This window comes from Exserohilum turcica, assembly GCF_000359705.1.
Source record: "Exserohilum turcica Et28A unplaced genomic scaffold SETTUscaffold_1, whole genome shotgun sequence".
Lineage (NCBI taxonomy): Eukaryota > Fungi > Ascomycota > Dothideomycetes > Pleosporales > Pleosporaceae > Exserohilum > Exserohilum turcicum.
In genome coordinates, this window is record NW_007359914.1 from 1,584,224 (window position 1) to 1,599,546 (window position 15,323).

At 52.2% G+C, this 15,323-nt stretch overlaps 3 protein-coding genes and 1 non-coding gene across 4 annotated transcripts; 3 read left to right on the forward strand and 1 right to left on the reverse strand.

The window, feature by feature from the left end:
• Positions 1-2,330: 2,330 nt before the first annotated feature.
• SETTUDRAFT_152692 (uncharacterized protein) lies at positions 2,331-3,554 on the reverse strand (the record flags this gene model as incomplete). Its single annotated transcript, XM_008022565.1, has 2 exons — positions 2,331-2,711; positions 2,769-3,554. The coding sequence occupies 2 exons, from the start codon at positions 3,552-3,554 to the stop codon at positions 2,331-2,333; spliced, it is 1,167 nt and encodes a 388-aa protein (XP_008020756.1).
• Positions 3,555-6,980: 3,426 nt separating this feature from the next.
• Positions 6,981-9,027, forward strand: SETTUDRAFT_162286 (uncharacterized protein). The gene is made up of 3 exons (XM_008022566.1): positions 6,981-7,249; positions 7,296-7,909; positions 7,954-9,027. Exons 1-3 carry the CDS (start codon positions 7,026-7,028, stop codon positions 8,898-8,900), a joined length of 1,785 nt encoding a protein of 594 aa, XP_008020757.1. The 5' UTR covers positions 6,981-7,025; the 3' UTR covers positions 8,901-9,027.
• A 1,259-nt stretch (positions 9,028-10,286) lies between these two features.
• On the forward strand, positions 10,287-12,167 carry SETTUDRAFT_18304 (uncharacterized protein; the record flags this gene model as incomplete). The annotated part of the gene is made up of 3 exons (XM_008021881.1): positions 10,287-10,479; positions 10,526-11,478; positions 11,526-12,167. The coding sequence occupies 3 exons, from the start codon at positions 10,287-10,289 to the stop codon at positions 12,165-12,167; spliced, it is 1,788 nt and encodes a 595-aa protein (XP_008020072.1).
• A 1,762-nt stretch (positions 12,168-13,929) lies between these two features.
• SETTUDRAFT_t3 lies at positions 13,930-14,017 on the forward strand. The gene has a single exon. It is a non-coding gene; the product is annotated as a tRNA-Glu (tRNA).
• Positions 14,018-15,323: the final 1,306 nt, after the last annotated feature.

The following is a 15,323-nucleotide window of genomic DNA, read 5'->3' on the forward strand; positions in this document are numbered from 1 at the left end:
AGGCTTTGGCGCGCTGTAGTAGGTGCAGAGAGACTGGCCATAACTCGCGTACGTGCAAGAAAGATACTCTAGGTACTGCTTAATCTATTATGTTAATATGTAGTAAAACAACTATATTGTGGTGGAACTACAGGCTTATAGAGGTGCGCAGGTTTGGTGGGGTGCGGCGCTCGCTTGCCTGCGGCGCTCGCTTGCCACATACGTTACCTAAAACCAATAATAACTAACAAACTTTCTTAAGTTACTTTCCTTAGCCCTAAAAGAGCTCGCTGGAAGACAGCCCTGCTGTCTAACATCTCTTCCTGTTTACTAAACTGCTCTTCAGCAACTGGAGTCTGCTTTAAGCGCAGCTAGAAGCGACTAAACCGCAGCACAATAGCAGTACTATACAGAGAACACTCTCACTTTAAACAAATTGTACCTAGAACGGCCTCTGGCCAAAGTCTTACATAGTCACTGACTGCAGATAGACTCTAATGGAATAATAATAATAATAATAATAATAATAATCCGGTTGCGCGGAAAACCAAATCAACGACGGAGTTGTGCACGGTATGGAGCACAGGCGTAAGACTACTGAGCAGCATGCATCCATTCCCATTCCCACTCCACAACCACGCAGGTACTCCAATGTTACTCGCAAGATGGAGATTGACGAGAATTATGATGACGACGAGACGGAAGAATGACGAGTCACGCCCATTGTCCGTGTCTGCTTGTTGAGATTCATATACTCGTGCGTTGAAGAGAGCACGAGCATTCTAGTGTTGTGTGATACATGACCTTGCATGGAATAGCGCGGTATCGTGAGGCCGAGGAGATATCTCAGAGTAGTTAATGATATCTTACTGATATATAACGCGGCTCGCCTAAACGTGACAAGCAGTACCGTTCATAACTGTTATTTATCCGCTACAGTTTCCTACATGTCTCTCTTCCCGACCTAGTGGCTGCTTCGTATCTCGCCACTATGCTTGTACGCCCCAGGGTTTTTCTGGCGGTATTGGCCACGTGATTTTAGCGACGAACAGCGTGATTCACTTTGCTTGTAGAGCTCGGTATCACTAGAAAGTGGTGCTACTAAGCTGCCACCGTTGCGGATCAAAGGCGCTAATGCACGCACTCCTTCGTATAAGTTTCCCTATCGTACGATCAGTGTGAAGGCCGTTCAAATTCGAGAATGAACATGGAGAAAGAAGACTTGATTGAGGATGGATGTTCTTGTCAACTTCTGCTGTACTTATAACAAGGTAGTCTATAATCATTATGATCAACTTATACATGGATACAAATGTACATCATATGTAAGATCTTTTGCCCTTACAGAAGTCCCCTGAGATGCCGATCCGCGATCCCCTGTCATATATTCTCTTCGTCTGCCATCCGCCCGGGAACCCCTGAAATCGCGATCTGCTCATCCTTGTGCACCTGCTGCGCCTACAGCACAAGCGAAGTCCAGCGCCTTCAGCTATCCTCGGGTTTGCTTATTGACGCTACTAGTTGCGTTGTATTGCATTGAGAGCCTGCAGCCTTCCCAAACCCCGATTTGCTCTGCCAGGATGTCTGCTGCAACTGCCGACAGACTCAGCACCCAATGATGATTATCTCACCGGGGTACCCCGGCTCCTGACCGCCGAACTCTTGAACCCCTCATCTACCTCCATGTGGAGCCTGCCGTGGGTAGGTAGTCGAACTGCAGTTTTAGTCGAGACCAAGTAATGTCTTGTCCACGGACGTCGAGCGCATGGCAAGAGCCGACTGTCAATACCACGGGAAATACATCTTGAGCTCGGTAATAACGTGGACAGATTTTTTTTCAGAAAAGTAGACAAGGACCACTTTGCGGTGAGCGGGGACACATGTGGAAGTCAGCAAGCCGCTTGACGGGCGCTTGACGGCAGAGCCGTTGCTTGGTCTAGAAAGGGTGGGAATGCCTCGTATTTCAGGCGCTTATGGCTGGGATAATTCAGCGGGCAACTGCCGGCGAGACGCCATGATCCGGGCGCTGCAAGCGTTTTGGAGTGGTGTTGGAAGTGAACTCCTTAAAATCATATGTACGCCAGAGTAAAACCGCTAGATGGTTATGGATAACGGTGGCGAGTGGCTCAAACATATTACAGGGATGTATGGCGCGGGGCGGCGCAAGATAATAGTTTGGTTGATGACGACTTGTAGACTTTACATGGGCTCAGTACCAAGACGTGTACGCACTCACGCTTCAGCCTAGCAAACACATGGGAGGGTGCAGCCCAGGACCCTGTTAGTGTACTCACCATAAAATTCACAAGACTCAGGTGACTGGACTTGTGTCAAACGCTATAGTGGTTGAATTATATGTACTTGGTGTCTAGTCTACCCGCCTCGGAAGAGGTGGCTGGAATAGCGCCGACTAAGCCACTGCTATCTGTAGCTGGCATGTCCTTCCAGCGGAGGCCAGGCGAGTCCAACAGGGCCATCCTTCCCTCAGCCCTCATACGGTCAGCGGTAATCCTCTTCGGATAATTCCGCATAAACATGTTGGTGAAGTGGGTACCATAGTGGATACCGTCAACGGGCTCCTGACCGGCCTCGAAGCCTGGGAGCGGTTTCATAACTGACGAGAAGTTGGGCTCGTGGAAGTAGGCAAAGGCAAACCGCTCCCGCGTGTTGAGGCCAACCTTGTGGGGCGTCGACGGGAGATATGAGTTGGTGATGTATTGCATCATGTCACCCTGGGACTTTGGTTAGAAGGACTATGCTGCAAAAGAAATGGACGTGAAGTAACTTACGGGGAAGACGGTAAAGACGTCGGGAACAGGAGGAACGTAGACCCAGCCATCAGCATCCTCGTGCTTGCCGGCTGCGCTCTCTTTCCAGTTGGCGTACGTCTCGCCCTCGATCGGAGGGCGGATGAAGAGACCGCCAACGTCGTCTTGGGCAGCAATGACCAGTAGTCCATAATCGGTGTGAGAACCGATGCCGCGGCCGGCCTTGCCTTTTCCGTTGACGTTGTTGGCCGCGGGGAAGCGTAGAATGCGCATGTGGTGCCAGCCATCCTGCGTGTACTTGATCAGGGCATTGCCGTCGTTGAGACCAAGACCCCAAGCAATCAGTTGCAGCATCTTCTCGCCGCTCTCGCCCAGGTAGTCCATGTATGCTTGCATAACAGTCTTCATCTGAGTAAAAGGCCAAGGGCAGGGCCCATGGCACGGCCACTTTTGCTGGACACGCGGATCAGACAGCGCAAGATCCTTGGTGACGGTGAAGATTTCGCTGTAATCTGCAATGTTGTCTGTAAGTTCTTCTCCCGAAGCAATGTATCCGGCAAAAGACTGGTCGTCCAAGCAAGCTGACTTCTTCTTGTAGTCGAGGTTGAAGAACTTTTTGCTGCACAGGAAGGCTGCATCGGCGAGCTTGCGGTTGATGGGATCCATGGAAATCTGAAGGATACCATCCCTCTTCCAAGCATCAATCATGCTCCTTCCCAACGCCCTGTCTACTGGGCTCCCACTGAGGGTCTCGGGAAGCTCAAAGGTCTGGAGGTTACCAACAGTAGCTTTGTGCCCGGGAGGCATGGTGGAGCCTCGATAGTCGGCTGAGGTTGCCAGCCTCCGAATTGAAGTGGCTTGCGGGAGAGCCCGCAAAAGGGTCCTGCCCATTATCGGCCTCTGAATCATGCTGAGGGTAGACATGCTTGTGGCTGAAAAAGAAAACATGTGTTGCTGGATAAAAAATAAAGTAGAGATTGTTGAAAGAGGAGCGGGCTGATTGATACTCAAGAGCATATGTCTTAGTCTTATATACACAGTTCCTTTGACACTATCCCAGATGTCGATGCGTGCATCAAATGAGTTTCAACGCCGATGCTACGCAGGCGAGGGATATTCCGTATTCATCTCGCGTCATACGTCTGCATCTTCCCAAGGTAGGTCAGTCCACTAGAGTCCATCTCATATAAGCCCTAACAAGAGGCGGCCAGTTCCCATACATACGGGCCCTCCCGATGGCTGTGAAAGTGACAAGAATTGCCGAACGATAGCATCACACCACCAGAGATGCCTATTGCCCTGGTATTGCGAGTACCAAGGGGTTGTTTGGTTCCACGTCGCCGATCATGCATGGTGTGATTGAGATGGACGGCGACAGGTATGAAAACAGAGTCTTAGTAAATTTATCGAACAGCACGGAGAGCTGTTTCCGTCCCAATGCAGTCCCTTGCCGTAATTCCGGGTAGCTTGGGCTTTGGAGTACGTTCTGATCGACGGATGACCAATCTGGGCACGGCGCATTTCTCAGCCTTATGCATAACCCCTGTTGCTAAGGAGATTTTAGGACAAAATAGCGTGCTACACTTTTACTGGTGTGCGGAGCATACATGGCATAAACTAAAAGACCAGCTGTAATATATGTCCAACGCAGCTAGAGGTTGCGGTGAGAAGAAGTTGATCAGGTATACATCTTGTCATGCATAGGTATATGTTGTCACACAGATCAACAAGGGCACTGTCGGGACCGGTCTGCTCCCGGGGCGCCCGGATCCAATTAAACATGGTTATCCAGGCAGCGCACCTTCTCTCCCTTACTCAAAATAGGCCGGCGAAGGACGAATGCGTTGCGGCTGTACCCGAAGTACGGCCGCATCTGTAAGATTTCCGCGCCAATGTAACAAAACATAGGTCTGGGAACACGTTTTGTATGACTGGTGGTGAATGCATTACCTAGATGGGAAGGCGATACAAGAATAGGGTTAAGCTTGTCGACGATGTTGAATATGCATGAAACACAATCCTGAGAACCAAAAACGCAACTCCCCAGCCCATGTCAGTGCTTGAAACGCAAAGTCATGCATGCAATGGCCAACCTGCCCGTAAGCATCTTTCGAAGCCTTTTTCTCGCTCTGAGCTCGTGTCAATCTGCTGTTTTGGGCCAGGAAAATGCCACAGAGCAAGCCACATAGTGTGGATCTGGATCGTATGCATGGTCAGCGAGGCTTCGGCGGCTCCTCTATTGGTAGCAGCGATCCGGCAGCAGGGAGCGGCCGGCACTATCTCGGCATAACCAGCATTTTCAAGTGCATTTGTATGATTAACTCCGCGTGATCAACCAATCCACTAAGAGACTTGTTACTCTGAAAGCCTTGGCACTTGATGTGACAAGTATGAGACTAAGATATACCTCAGGGTGGAGTCTGGAGTCTAGATTGTGGACCCTGTGAAGTCGTCGCCCGTGGTTAGCGCATAGTAACCACCCTTTCACATGATATTATAGTAAGACCCCTTTGCTGGCACGGTCTCTGATCCCCACATACCACCACCCTGTCGCCTTCGTTTTCCAGGCCCTTTCTTAGCTTTGGGCTTGAGAGTCTTTTGCTGCGCAGCTGTCGTGCATGCACCAAGCCAGGGCAGTGAGATAGGGCCAGAGCGTCCCACGGGACGTATTACGGCCGGAATTACGCCCATTCAAGCCACGCGTAACAGCGTCTAGGTGAATAGGCTTAGTTTAGGGGTAAAACGCCTGGATTCAAGAGCAACTGACTTCCAAAATATGGTCTCAACGCGTCTAGAAAACGCCATTGTAGTATCAATACATTCACGTAGGATGCGTCGGGCAGTATATTACATAAGACAGCACGTTTCATGGCCAGCGATCCAAGGTTTATCCATTGCCGAGATAGCCGATCAGGCAATGATGAGTTTTGGTGAAGACTCGACATTTGGAGACAAATTCATGGAACCGAACAGCCTGCTACGGCCATTCCTTGACCAGAGTTTCCTGCACCTCTAATAAGAACTTGGAACGTCCCCCAAAGAGATTACAGTGGCTGAACGTTACGCGATTGGGGCAATGGAACTCGTTTATAGACGGAGAAAGGTGTGCATGTCGAGATTAGATAATCATTCTACTGGTGGCAGTGCACAATGAGAGCCCGCAGTGTGCCTGAAGAGTACCGTGACTTGACTCTTGTTTGGCGGCCTGGCGACGTTTTTGACATGTCTCAAGGCCTCGTTTTACCGTGCGCCGTTGATTTATAGGAGATCCCAGGACCTAGTGAAAAAAACTCCAGCATGTTGTCAGCAATAGATGGTTTAGCTGTTGTCTCAGTTACGTGCAACCCGTGCAATGACCAGACCGCAACCCTCTCAAAAGACATTGACAATGCAAACCCGTGGCAGCGAGAGAGTGCTCGATTGCTTTCAAGCAGGTGGTGGGAATGAAGGACGGGCGCATGTTGAGACAATGGGTGATTGTGAACATGATGCGGACTCGCCTCGTCCCGGATTCCTCCGAGGCATATCCGATCATCTGATTAGATTAGATGTCAGGTGACGCGCTAGTGCCGAGGCGATGAGGGGCGGCTAATGGCTATTCCGCCCACATCCACATCACACCATTCGACTTTGCAACCACGAGCACCCGCGGCTGTCCCGGCCTCTTACGTGACTGGATGAAGACATATTGCGCTCATTCTGGAGAGCCCGGGCCTTTGCCAAGCATTGCCGCGAGTGCGAGCGGAGACTCCAGCCCGCCACGACACGCGAGGAACCACGGCAGAGGGCTGTCATCCACGAAGCACGTGAATGGATAGGAAACACAGCTGCCCTTCCTCACACGGCTCCATTGCGTGGGCGAGACTTGTCGCTCCTCTTCCCGCTCCATCGAGGCTTCGGCGTACACTGCTCAATTTGTTGACGCGGGCGGTCTGGCGCCACTCAGGATACGGGCCAAGGCCTTGGCAATGCAGTTTTGCAGTGGGGCTGCTATCAGCGCGCAGCCACATTGGATCTTATCTGATCATCTAGCACTTATCTGATCATCCAGCCGCTGCTAACGCTGTCTAGGCACTCCATCCTACCCGCACAGTGCGACATGATCCCAAGCCACCGGACGGGTACGCAGGGCAAAATTTTCAATGCTGTTCCTGTGCTCATCTCCCCTGTCCGGTCCTCGGAGTGGGCCTGGACGATACTTAAGAATGCCCGCTGCTGGTACTGAGATCGACACCCACCTGCACTTCGACTCTACACCCTTGGCAGCCCAGCCTGATCATGTCGAAAGTATCTGCACCCGATGCGGTGCGGCCCGCAGACGACGTCTCTCGCCCCCCGCATGACCTGGATATCGAAAAGAGGGGTGGTGGGGCTGTCCACGAGATGGCCAGCGACACAGAAACCAAGTCCGTGGAGTCGGATAACTTCCAAAATGGCGTGCAACGTGTCCGCGCCATCACCGAGATTTGGAGCAAGAAAACACTCGTTACCATGTTCACCTTGTATGTCTGTCGTTCCCTTGCAACAATGTGTGCTGATATCTGCTAGCTTGTATCTCATCGAATTCGTTGCTTTCCTGCAAAATGGCATCGACGCGGCGCTCAACCCTTTCATCACCTCGGCCTTTGGCAGACACGGACTGTTGACCGTCTCCAGTGTCATGGCAACTGCGCTGAGTGGCTGTGTCCCCCTCCTTATCGCCAAAGTGATTGATGTTTTTGGCCGTGTAGAGGGTTTCTTCGTCATGCTGGTTCTCGTCGTCGTCGGCATGGCCATGAAGGCCGCGTGTCAAAACGTGCAGACATACATGGCCGGCCACGTTCTGTACTGGGCCGGCCACATTGGCGTGCTGTATGTTGCCAACATCATGGCCGCCGATATGACCACCCTCAAGAACCGAATGATCATCCTCACGCTCTACGGAACACCCCGTGTCGCTAGCACGTTTGCCGGTCCCAAGATCGCAGACCTTTTCTACACCCAGAACGACTGGCGCTGGGCTTTTGGCGCCTTCATCATCATCTTTGTTGGTTGCTGTCTTCCGGCCATTGTTGTCATGATCTTCATGTACCGCAAGGCCAAGAACGCCGGGTTGGTCAAGAAGCAAGAGTCGAATCGCAACGTTTTTCAATCGCTATGGTACTACTTTGTGCAGTTTGACAGTAAGTTGCTATGAGCCAGGGACGGCTTCCGCTGACACACACAGTCTTTGGCATTATACTCATCATGTGCGCGTGGTGTTTGTTTGTCTTGCCTTTTACCCTCGTGTCCTACGCCCCGAATGGCTGGAAAACACCATACATTATCGCTTGCATCGTGCTCGGGCTCGTCCTCTTCCCAGTCTTTTACCTCTGGGAAGCCAGGTTCGCTCCTGTCCAGTTCCTGCCCTGGGTGTACCTCAAGAACAGCACTATTGTCGGCTCGTGTCTTCTCTACGGAGTCATGTTCCTGTCGGTGTTTTGCTGGAACGGTTACTTCTACTCGTACTTGATTGTCGTTCACAGGCAAAGCATTACGCACGCTGGATACATTCTCAATGCCTTTGTGCTTACCTCGTCCGTTCTCGATCCAATCGTTGCATGGTGGATCAGGTATTCTGGCAACTTCAAGTGGACCGCGTATGCTGGTGTACCGATTGTGCTGCTTGGTACTGCTCTTCTGATCCCTTTCCGGAGCCCGTCCACCAACCCCGGTGTCCTTGCCTTTACCCAAGTGCTTGTTGGTCTCGGTACGGGAATCTTCACTACTTGCGCCCAACTCGCTGTCATGGCGCCTGTTACACATCAAGAAGTGGCCGTCGTCAACGCAATCTACGGTCTTTTTGGAAGTTTTGGCTCATCCATTGGTTTCGCCATTGCTGGTGCCATGTGGAACAACATTCTTCCCGAGCAACTGCTCATGCGTCTTCCCGAGTCCAGAAAAGCAGATTACCGCACCATCTTTGGCGATATCGAGGTTCAAAAGTCGTTTTTGGACGGCACACCAGAGCGCGATGCCGTTGTTGGTGCATATGGTAATGTGCAACGCAAGATGGTCATTACCGGCGCTTGCTTTGTGCCGCTCTGCCTCGCATGTATCTTTATTTGGAAGAACATTAACGTCAAGAAGCTGGAGGAGGAGAAGGGCAAGCAGACCAAGGGTAATGTTTTCTAGGCATCTAGTCATGCATGGAGGTCGTTTTTACAAATGAACTGGCACTTTTGTCATGATTTGGAAATCCTCATTGCACTTGCATCTTGTTATGTACTACAGTCACTTCATATGAATTTAATCATCATCCAACCATAGATATCTTTTAAAATTCAATGGCAGTATGTGAATACATTGAGAGTAGTACATCAAGCCAAACAACAGATATTGATCATGCGGCGTGTGGCACTTGGTACTTCTATCTATGACGCGCTTGAATTGACGTAACAATGTGAGTTGAAATAGTGTTTGTTTTACTAATCTTTGGTACACCGGGGATATACTATTTTCATACATTCTACTTCTTTCCATTTTCATCTTCCTTCCTGGTAGCTGGAGTACACTTTCCGCCCATTTATATTCCTTCTCAATCCCACTCCTGATTTCCTGTTTTTCCATCTCCTATACTTATGGCGGTGGCAGTGCGATCCCCGCGGGCCATTTTCATATCCTTATTCCTTTTCGTCGTTCTGGGAATGGCAGAAATCTGCCAAAATAACACCGCTCAGCCCAAAGAAAAGAGACAGAGGGCATTCGTGTCCACAAAATCTTCCATGGCATGACCGCATACCTGCATCGGGCATTACGGTAACAAGGACACGACGACAATGTTGTGCAAGCGCAGGCAAAGCATCTATTCGTCTGGCAAGACGACGAAGCCGAGAATTTTCTCGAGAAGCGGGTCAAGGAGTGACGCGAGGCTCGCGGCCAAGGTCGCACAACCAGTCCATGTGACGATCGACTAAGAACCTCCTCGTCCCATCCAGTTCAGGGATGGTTCATTTGCTCGGACCATTACCTTTTACCATATGCCATCTTACTGGGGGTACCAAGTCGGCATCTACGAAGCGTATCGATTAAGTAATGGGCAACGCGAAGAGACGTGGATGGCTGCTTTGGAAGAGAGTGACTTGTTTAGTTGCTCTCTCTTTTCATATTGTTCAGCCTCATCAAAAAGCTGATGGTGCAAAACTTTGCAAGTCTTTTCCATCCAAAATCCAAGCCTGTGCGAGAAACAATGGACGGCGATCAGGATAATGGTCATCTCTATGGCTTTTCCAGGGGCGACGGGTTGAACTCGGGACATGTATTATAGCTGGAGTGGTTTGGACGACGACAGTCCGTCATGTTAAGTATTTTTATCTTTCAAACAAATACTTACTCTCGACTACTTCCTTGTTCAATATGCCATGCGTGACTCTGCCCTAAGAATTTCCCAGTGACTTTTCCTGACGTGGTAGTCCTTCGTTATGCATGCATGAAAGTGGTGGCCATGTGAACACGCGACCCGACGCGTCTGAGCTCCCCGCGTCCCCCCACATCGTCTTCTCAACACGCCGCATCGCCTCAATGGCGCGACTTAAAGCACCAGCTTCTGCGCACAAAAATTCTCGTGTCCTGCCGATTGCCGCCGATCACAGCGCCCCATGTCCAGCGCTTGAGGCTGTGGCTGCTCGCCCGCGACGTCCGCAACGGCGGCCGACCAAGCAAGTGTCGTATGAGCTTGCAAACCACGCAAAAGCCTATCTCGAGGCCGGCCAATGTATGCGACACGACCAGACATTGAAGAATTGACTCATTTTCCCTAGATGTCAGCGGCTATGGCCTCCTTCACAGCCTCCTCGCTGCCGGCACCAGCATCTCGACGCCCGCACAGCCCTATCTCGGTTATCTCGCACCACCCGCCTACATTGCCTTTGCTTCGTCCGTAGTCGCGGATCCAAAATTCACGACAAAGGCGCAGTCGCAGGATACGACAAAAGGCGCAGATGCTGCTCTGCGATACCTGCAATGTGTGCGCGACACAATAGACAGTCCCGCGTACCCTGTCATCCGTAAGGCCTTTACGTTCCCCGAAGAGCGCACCAGGAGACGCGCCCCAGGTCACAGGAGTGGCGCCAGCCCCTCGCCCGAGCCCGGTGGAGACATTGAGCGCCTAGCTGGCGACGCTGCCAACGAGAAGAGCCTGTGGTATCGCGCAGATGACTTTTGGCATATTGTGGGATGGGCATTCAACTGTTCAGCGGTGCACAAGAAGCGGTGGAGCAGGTGGAGGCTGTGGCTGGAGAACATGCTGGACTTTCTCGAGGCCGACTGGGATGTTTGTGCCCGACAGGGCAAAGAAGACGGCGTCAACGAGGAGACGGCGTTACAGGAGAGCCTGCTTTGGCACTACATTATTGGCGATGAGTTTGCGCCGACGAATCGCGCACGGAGGCGCCGCATAGTCAAGGCCCTGCTGGCGACGGGGACACCCGAGTCGCTCAAAGACTATCCTGAGATCTGGGAGCATGAGACTGCCGAGCCGAAGCGGAACAAGGACGAAGACCAGCGGATTGGCGAGGTCGACTTTGAGACTGGAGACATTGGGGACTATGCCAGTGACGATGAGATGCAGGATACATCCGAGGACAAGGATTCTGAGGATCTAGCAGAAAACCCCTCGAATACACGCGACGGGGGTCTGCAGACCATAGACGAGGCTGTCGAGTATCTGGGCGGACATGGTGGGATCCAACTGCGACAGCGTCTCATCGCTTTGGTAGGTATTCGCCATTCCTGAGCATGCCCACGACTAACATTGGTCAGATTGCACAAGCAGCTCTTGCTCTGCCGACCTCGTTCACGCGACTATTTGACTTCTGCGATAACATCCTGGAAGATCTGCTCCAGTTGCCAGCCATTGTCTTCGAGATATTCCTCCCCACTATGAAATTGCCCGATAACATGCAAATCGCCTTCAATGCCAACCTTCTTAGTCCTTTGACCAGCAGCAAGCCACCCAACTACTTCCTCGTTTATCCTGCGCAAGAACATTTTGAAGAGAAGCTTCTTCCGCTCAAAGGAACGACGCAGAGTTTTGCCGTCAACGCCAAGATCTCTCTTATCCTGGAGCAAATGTTTCTGTACATGATGCAGCAAGATGCACTGGAACCCACCAAAGCCCTGCGCAAAGCTATGGAAACGGGTATCGAGGCGCGTGGGAGCGTCTTGGGCATTGTAAAGGGCAGGAAGGGAAATGCACAGGAGGAGGAACAGGCCAAGGAATTGATGCAGGCATGTGCAGAGAGACTGCTGGGGTTGTTGGAAATACTGGAGATTTCGGCGGGTATGCCAGCACAACGGGCGCCGAGGAGGAACAGGCCAGGTATAGCTTCGGCGTTTTTGTCCTTTGGCTCGGGATCGTCGCTTTCGCCTGCCCCGGAAAGTGAGAGTGAGCCTGAGGCATGATGCTATGATACGAGTAGGCGGAAGCAGATGGTCTTGAAGGTGAAATCAACACAGCAGAGCTCGCCATTGCGACGCGTGACACGCAGCCACTGGCAGTGCATGCACACTCTACCCGTACAAAGTGCGAAGTACAGTTCTGTGTGCTCTTTACTTGCCCTAACATGGCAAGCAATCCGATCAGTCGATAAAAGGTGAAACAACGACGCGTGTAATGGTGGTTTCCAAAGTGCAAAGTTCATGGATACTGACAAAGTGATGTGTGACGATTGGCGAAGAAGCCGGCTCTGTCCAAGAGATAGGTGAAGGCGTCTCCCATGTGACATTCGGGTCACGGCGGAACATGGCGAAGCAACGTGGGATTTGGCTATGCGCCGAAGAGACTTGGCCGTGTCAGCAGCCGGGCTGCACACCCACACGCCTCCACAAGTCAAAGAGCCCTATCCCTCTTGTTGGGCGCGTGCGGCAGGGATGCCAATTGCCATGGGCATGGTGTCGCACGTTCGGTTCCGTCATAACAGCATTTGTTCGAACTTGGCAGCGATGCGACAGGGTAGGCGCATAGACAAGCCTTGTTGGCGGACTCGGCGGAGGAGTGGCGACGACCTTGTTCGAGGAAGCAGAAGCCAGAGAGCCGATGTGGATGTAGTGTAGAGCAAGAGCTGCGAACGGAGTATCTAAGGAATCAGGCAGAAAGAGAGCAAGTCCGTGCCAAGACCCATCGCTCACCGTTGCTGGTTAGTTCCAAATCATGGCTAGAATGCAACGAGAACAAGCCAGGCGCAAACTGCATGCCCGTCCAGCACTTGCCGAGAAAGAGAAGAAGAAAAAAATGGCTATGCACCGCGTGCTCGAGCGATGCGCATCTGCCTAAAAAGGTGGCTCAGCAGTCACTTGTCCATACCATACCGTGCAAGCAGCACATGTCAGACCTGCTTGCCTGATGGTAGGCGTGTAACTGCAGAGGGGAGATGTTGGTCGCGCAGATTGGCCACGTGCCAAGAAGCCATGTCCCCGGTCATGTGTGTGTGTGTTTGGTGTGGCCACTGCCTCCCCGACAAAGCACCGCGTCCGTCGCAATTGTCTTGTTTTTCTTTGCCCTGCTGGCACTGCACAGCCCCTTTGCACGGAGATTGCACCCAGATGAGATGATACCGAGGCTTCCGCGCCAGAGATGCTCGTCTTGGTAGAGGTCCTGGCGCGCGGCTATGCCATGGAGTAAGCTCTCGCCCCCCCCCCCTTGTTGTTCTTGTTGTTGTTTGTTTTTTTGACCGGAAGCCTTGGCCAAGTATCGGTGTCGCAAGCTGTGCGGCGGAGGGACAACAGCTTTGCGCAGCATCAGCGGGTGGCGGGCCAAAAAAAAAAGAGAGAGAAGGGTTGCGCCACGCTGGGAGTAAGTAAATTGTCTTGTGCCTGTCTTGTGCCAGGCTGTGTTTTGTGGCTTCGAAAAGCTGCGCGTTGGCGTGATCACGCATGGCGAGACCCTCCCGTGAGACAGTGTGGCAAAAAGGTTTGGCTGCGGACGAAAGTGAAAGGGCCTGAACTTTGACAGAGCAACCCCTGCACCAAAGCATACATGCGCATTTCCTCTCTTGGTTTTCTCAAAACACGCTCCCTGCCAAACCAAAACTGCAGGCACACATGCTACACCTAGTGATGCAGGACGCCTGGAATGCGGGGGTGTGGGGTTTTGAGCGCGAATTCTCATGTATACAATGGGTCAACGAGATATATTGCAACTTTTAATCCAGATTTTCATCAAACATCCGGTATGGTGTATCGGCTAGCATCCGTCGCTTTCATTTCTAATGTCAGCGCCCGACGAGAGCCGGGTTCGACTCCCGGTACCGGAAGGTGTACATTTCTTTTTTGCGTTTGCGCAGGGCAGTGAGTATGGCTGACCTGTGCGACCAAAAGATGGGCTTTTTTGCATGCAGACTTCCGAGAGTGGGTACACATGTTGAATGTTGCCCATCTTGTGCGATCATAGACATGGAGTGAGTAAACATTGTGGGATCATTTTATTTTTGGGTATATTTGCGTGCGTTGGTCACGTCATGAATGTGTAGTGTGAGCAAGTAGGTAAGCAGGTGACTAGTAGCAGGTAGTGATAGTTGACATATTGTGGGCTGGACAGGTCAATCAATGGCAGGTAATCATCATGGCGGGATTATGCACAGTCATGCAGGCACAGAGGTCTAGATGTGCTTGGTCACCGTGTAGTCTTGAGCAATGGGGGGGGGGGGATGACGATGCAGTGCAGACGTCAGGTAGTAATACGACGAGTGCGAGGAGAGGGGTTGTATGTATGTATGTATGTATGCAGTATGTGTAGTGTATGTGGGTGATGGGGAGCATTTGGGGTCGTGCAAGAGCCATTGTTTGGCGCCGGGGCTAGCATGGGCACTGTGCCAGGTGGATGGATTACAACGCTGCTGATAGCTATCCGCGCTGACTCGGTGTTCGGGCCATGGCAGGTCCGGTGTCGTGGACGCGGAGCAGTGACACGGGGCAGTGACACGGAGGAGGGCGGAGGGTGCTAGCACTAGGTATAGGTGTAGAGCTAGCTACAGCGAGAAGCGAGAGGGCCGAGAGGGCCGAGAAGTCAGCATCGAGGCTGATGTGCGCAGGCCAAAGCAAGCAGCAAGGCGGTGACGTTGGCCGCGCCTGGAGAACAAGAAAGAGGCAGCGGGCAACACGGTGGCCAGGCCAAGCCAGCCCGCCCTAGTGTCGGTGCTGTGGGCAGGAGCGAGTGCGAGTGCGAGTGAAGCGTGCGGCCCTACAGTAGTGGTAGCACTAGTGGAGAATTTCAAACAAGCGGGGCGTCTTGTTGACGATCCACTTGCTGTGATTGCAGATTGTGATTGTGTGTGTGTTTGAGCACGCTTGGACCAAGCGCCCTGCCAAAAAGACGGACGGCCAGGGCAGGCGCGACCACGACCAGACGCAAAGGGCCAACACCAACAACATGACATCATCATGGCGGGCACCAGACGCAATGGCATGCACAGTGCCAGTGCCAGTGCCAGTGCCGCTCTACGCCTCAAGACATGTCTACGGCCTACACGACATGCGACAACAACCGGCGCGCAACCACAGCAAAAGAGACGTGTGCCACTGCCACTGCCACTGCCACTGCCGCTGCCGCCCCGGGCCAGC

Coding starts and splice junctions, on each gene's coding strand:
- SETTUDRAFT_162286 (XM_008022566.1), top strand. CDS start 7,026: ATGTCGAAAGTATCTGCACCCGATGCGGTGCGGCCCGCAGACGACGTC. Junction 7,250..7,295: donor CTCGTTACCATGTTCACCTT/GTATGTCTGTCG, acceptor GATATCTGCTAG/CTTGTATCTCATCGAATTCG. Junction 7,910..7,953: donor CTACTTTGTGCAGTTTGACA/GTAAGTTGCTAT, acceptor TGACACACACAG/TCTTTGGCATTATACTCATC.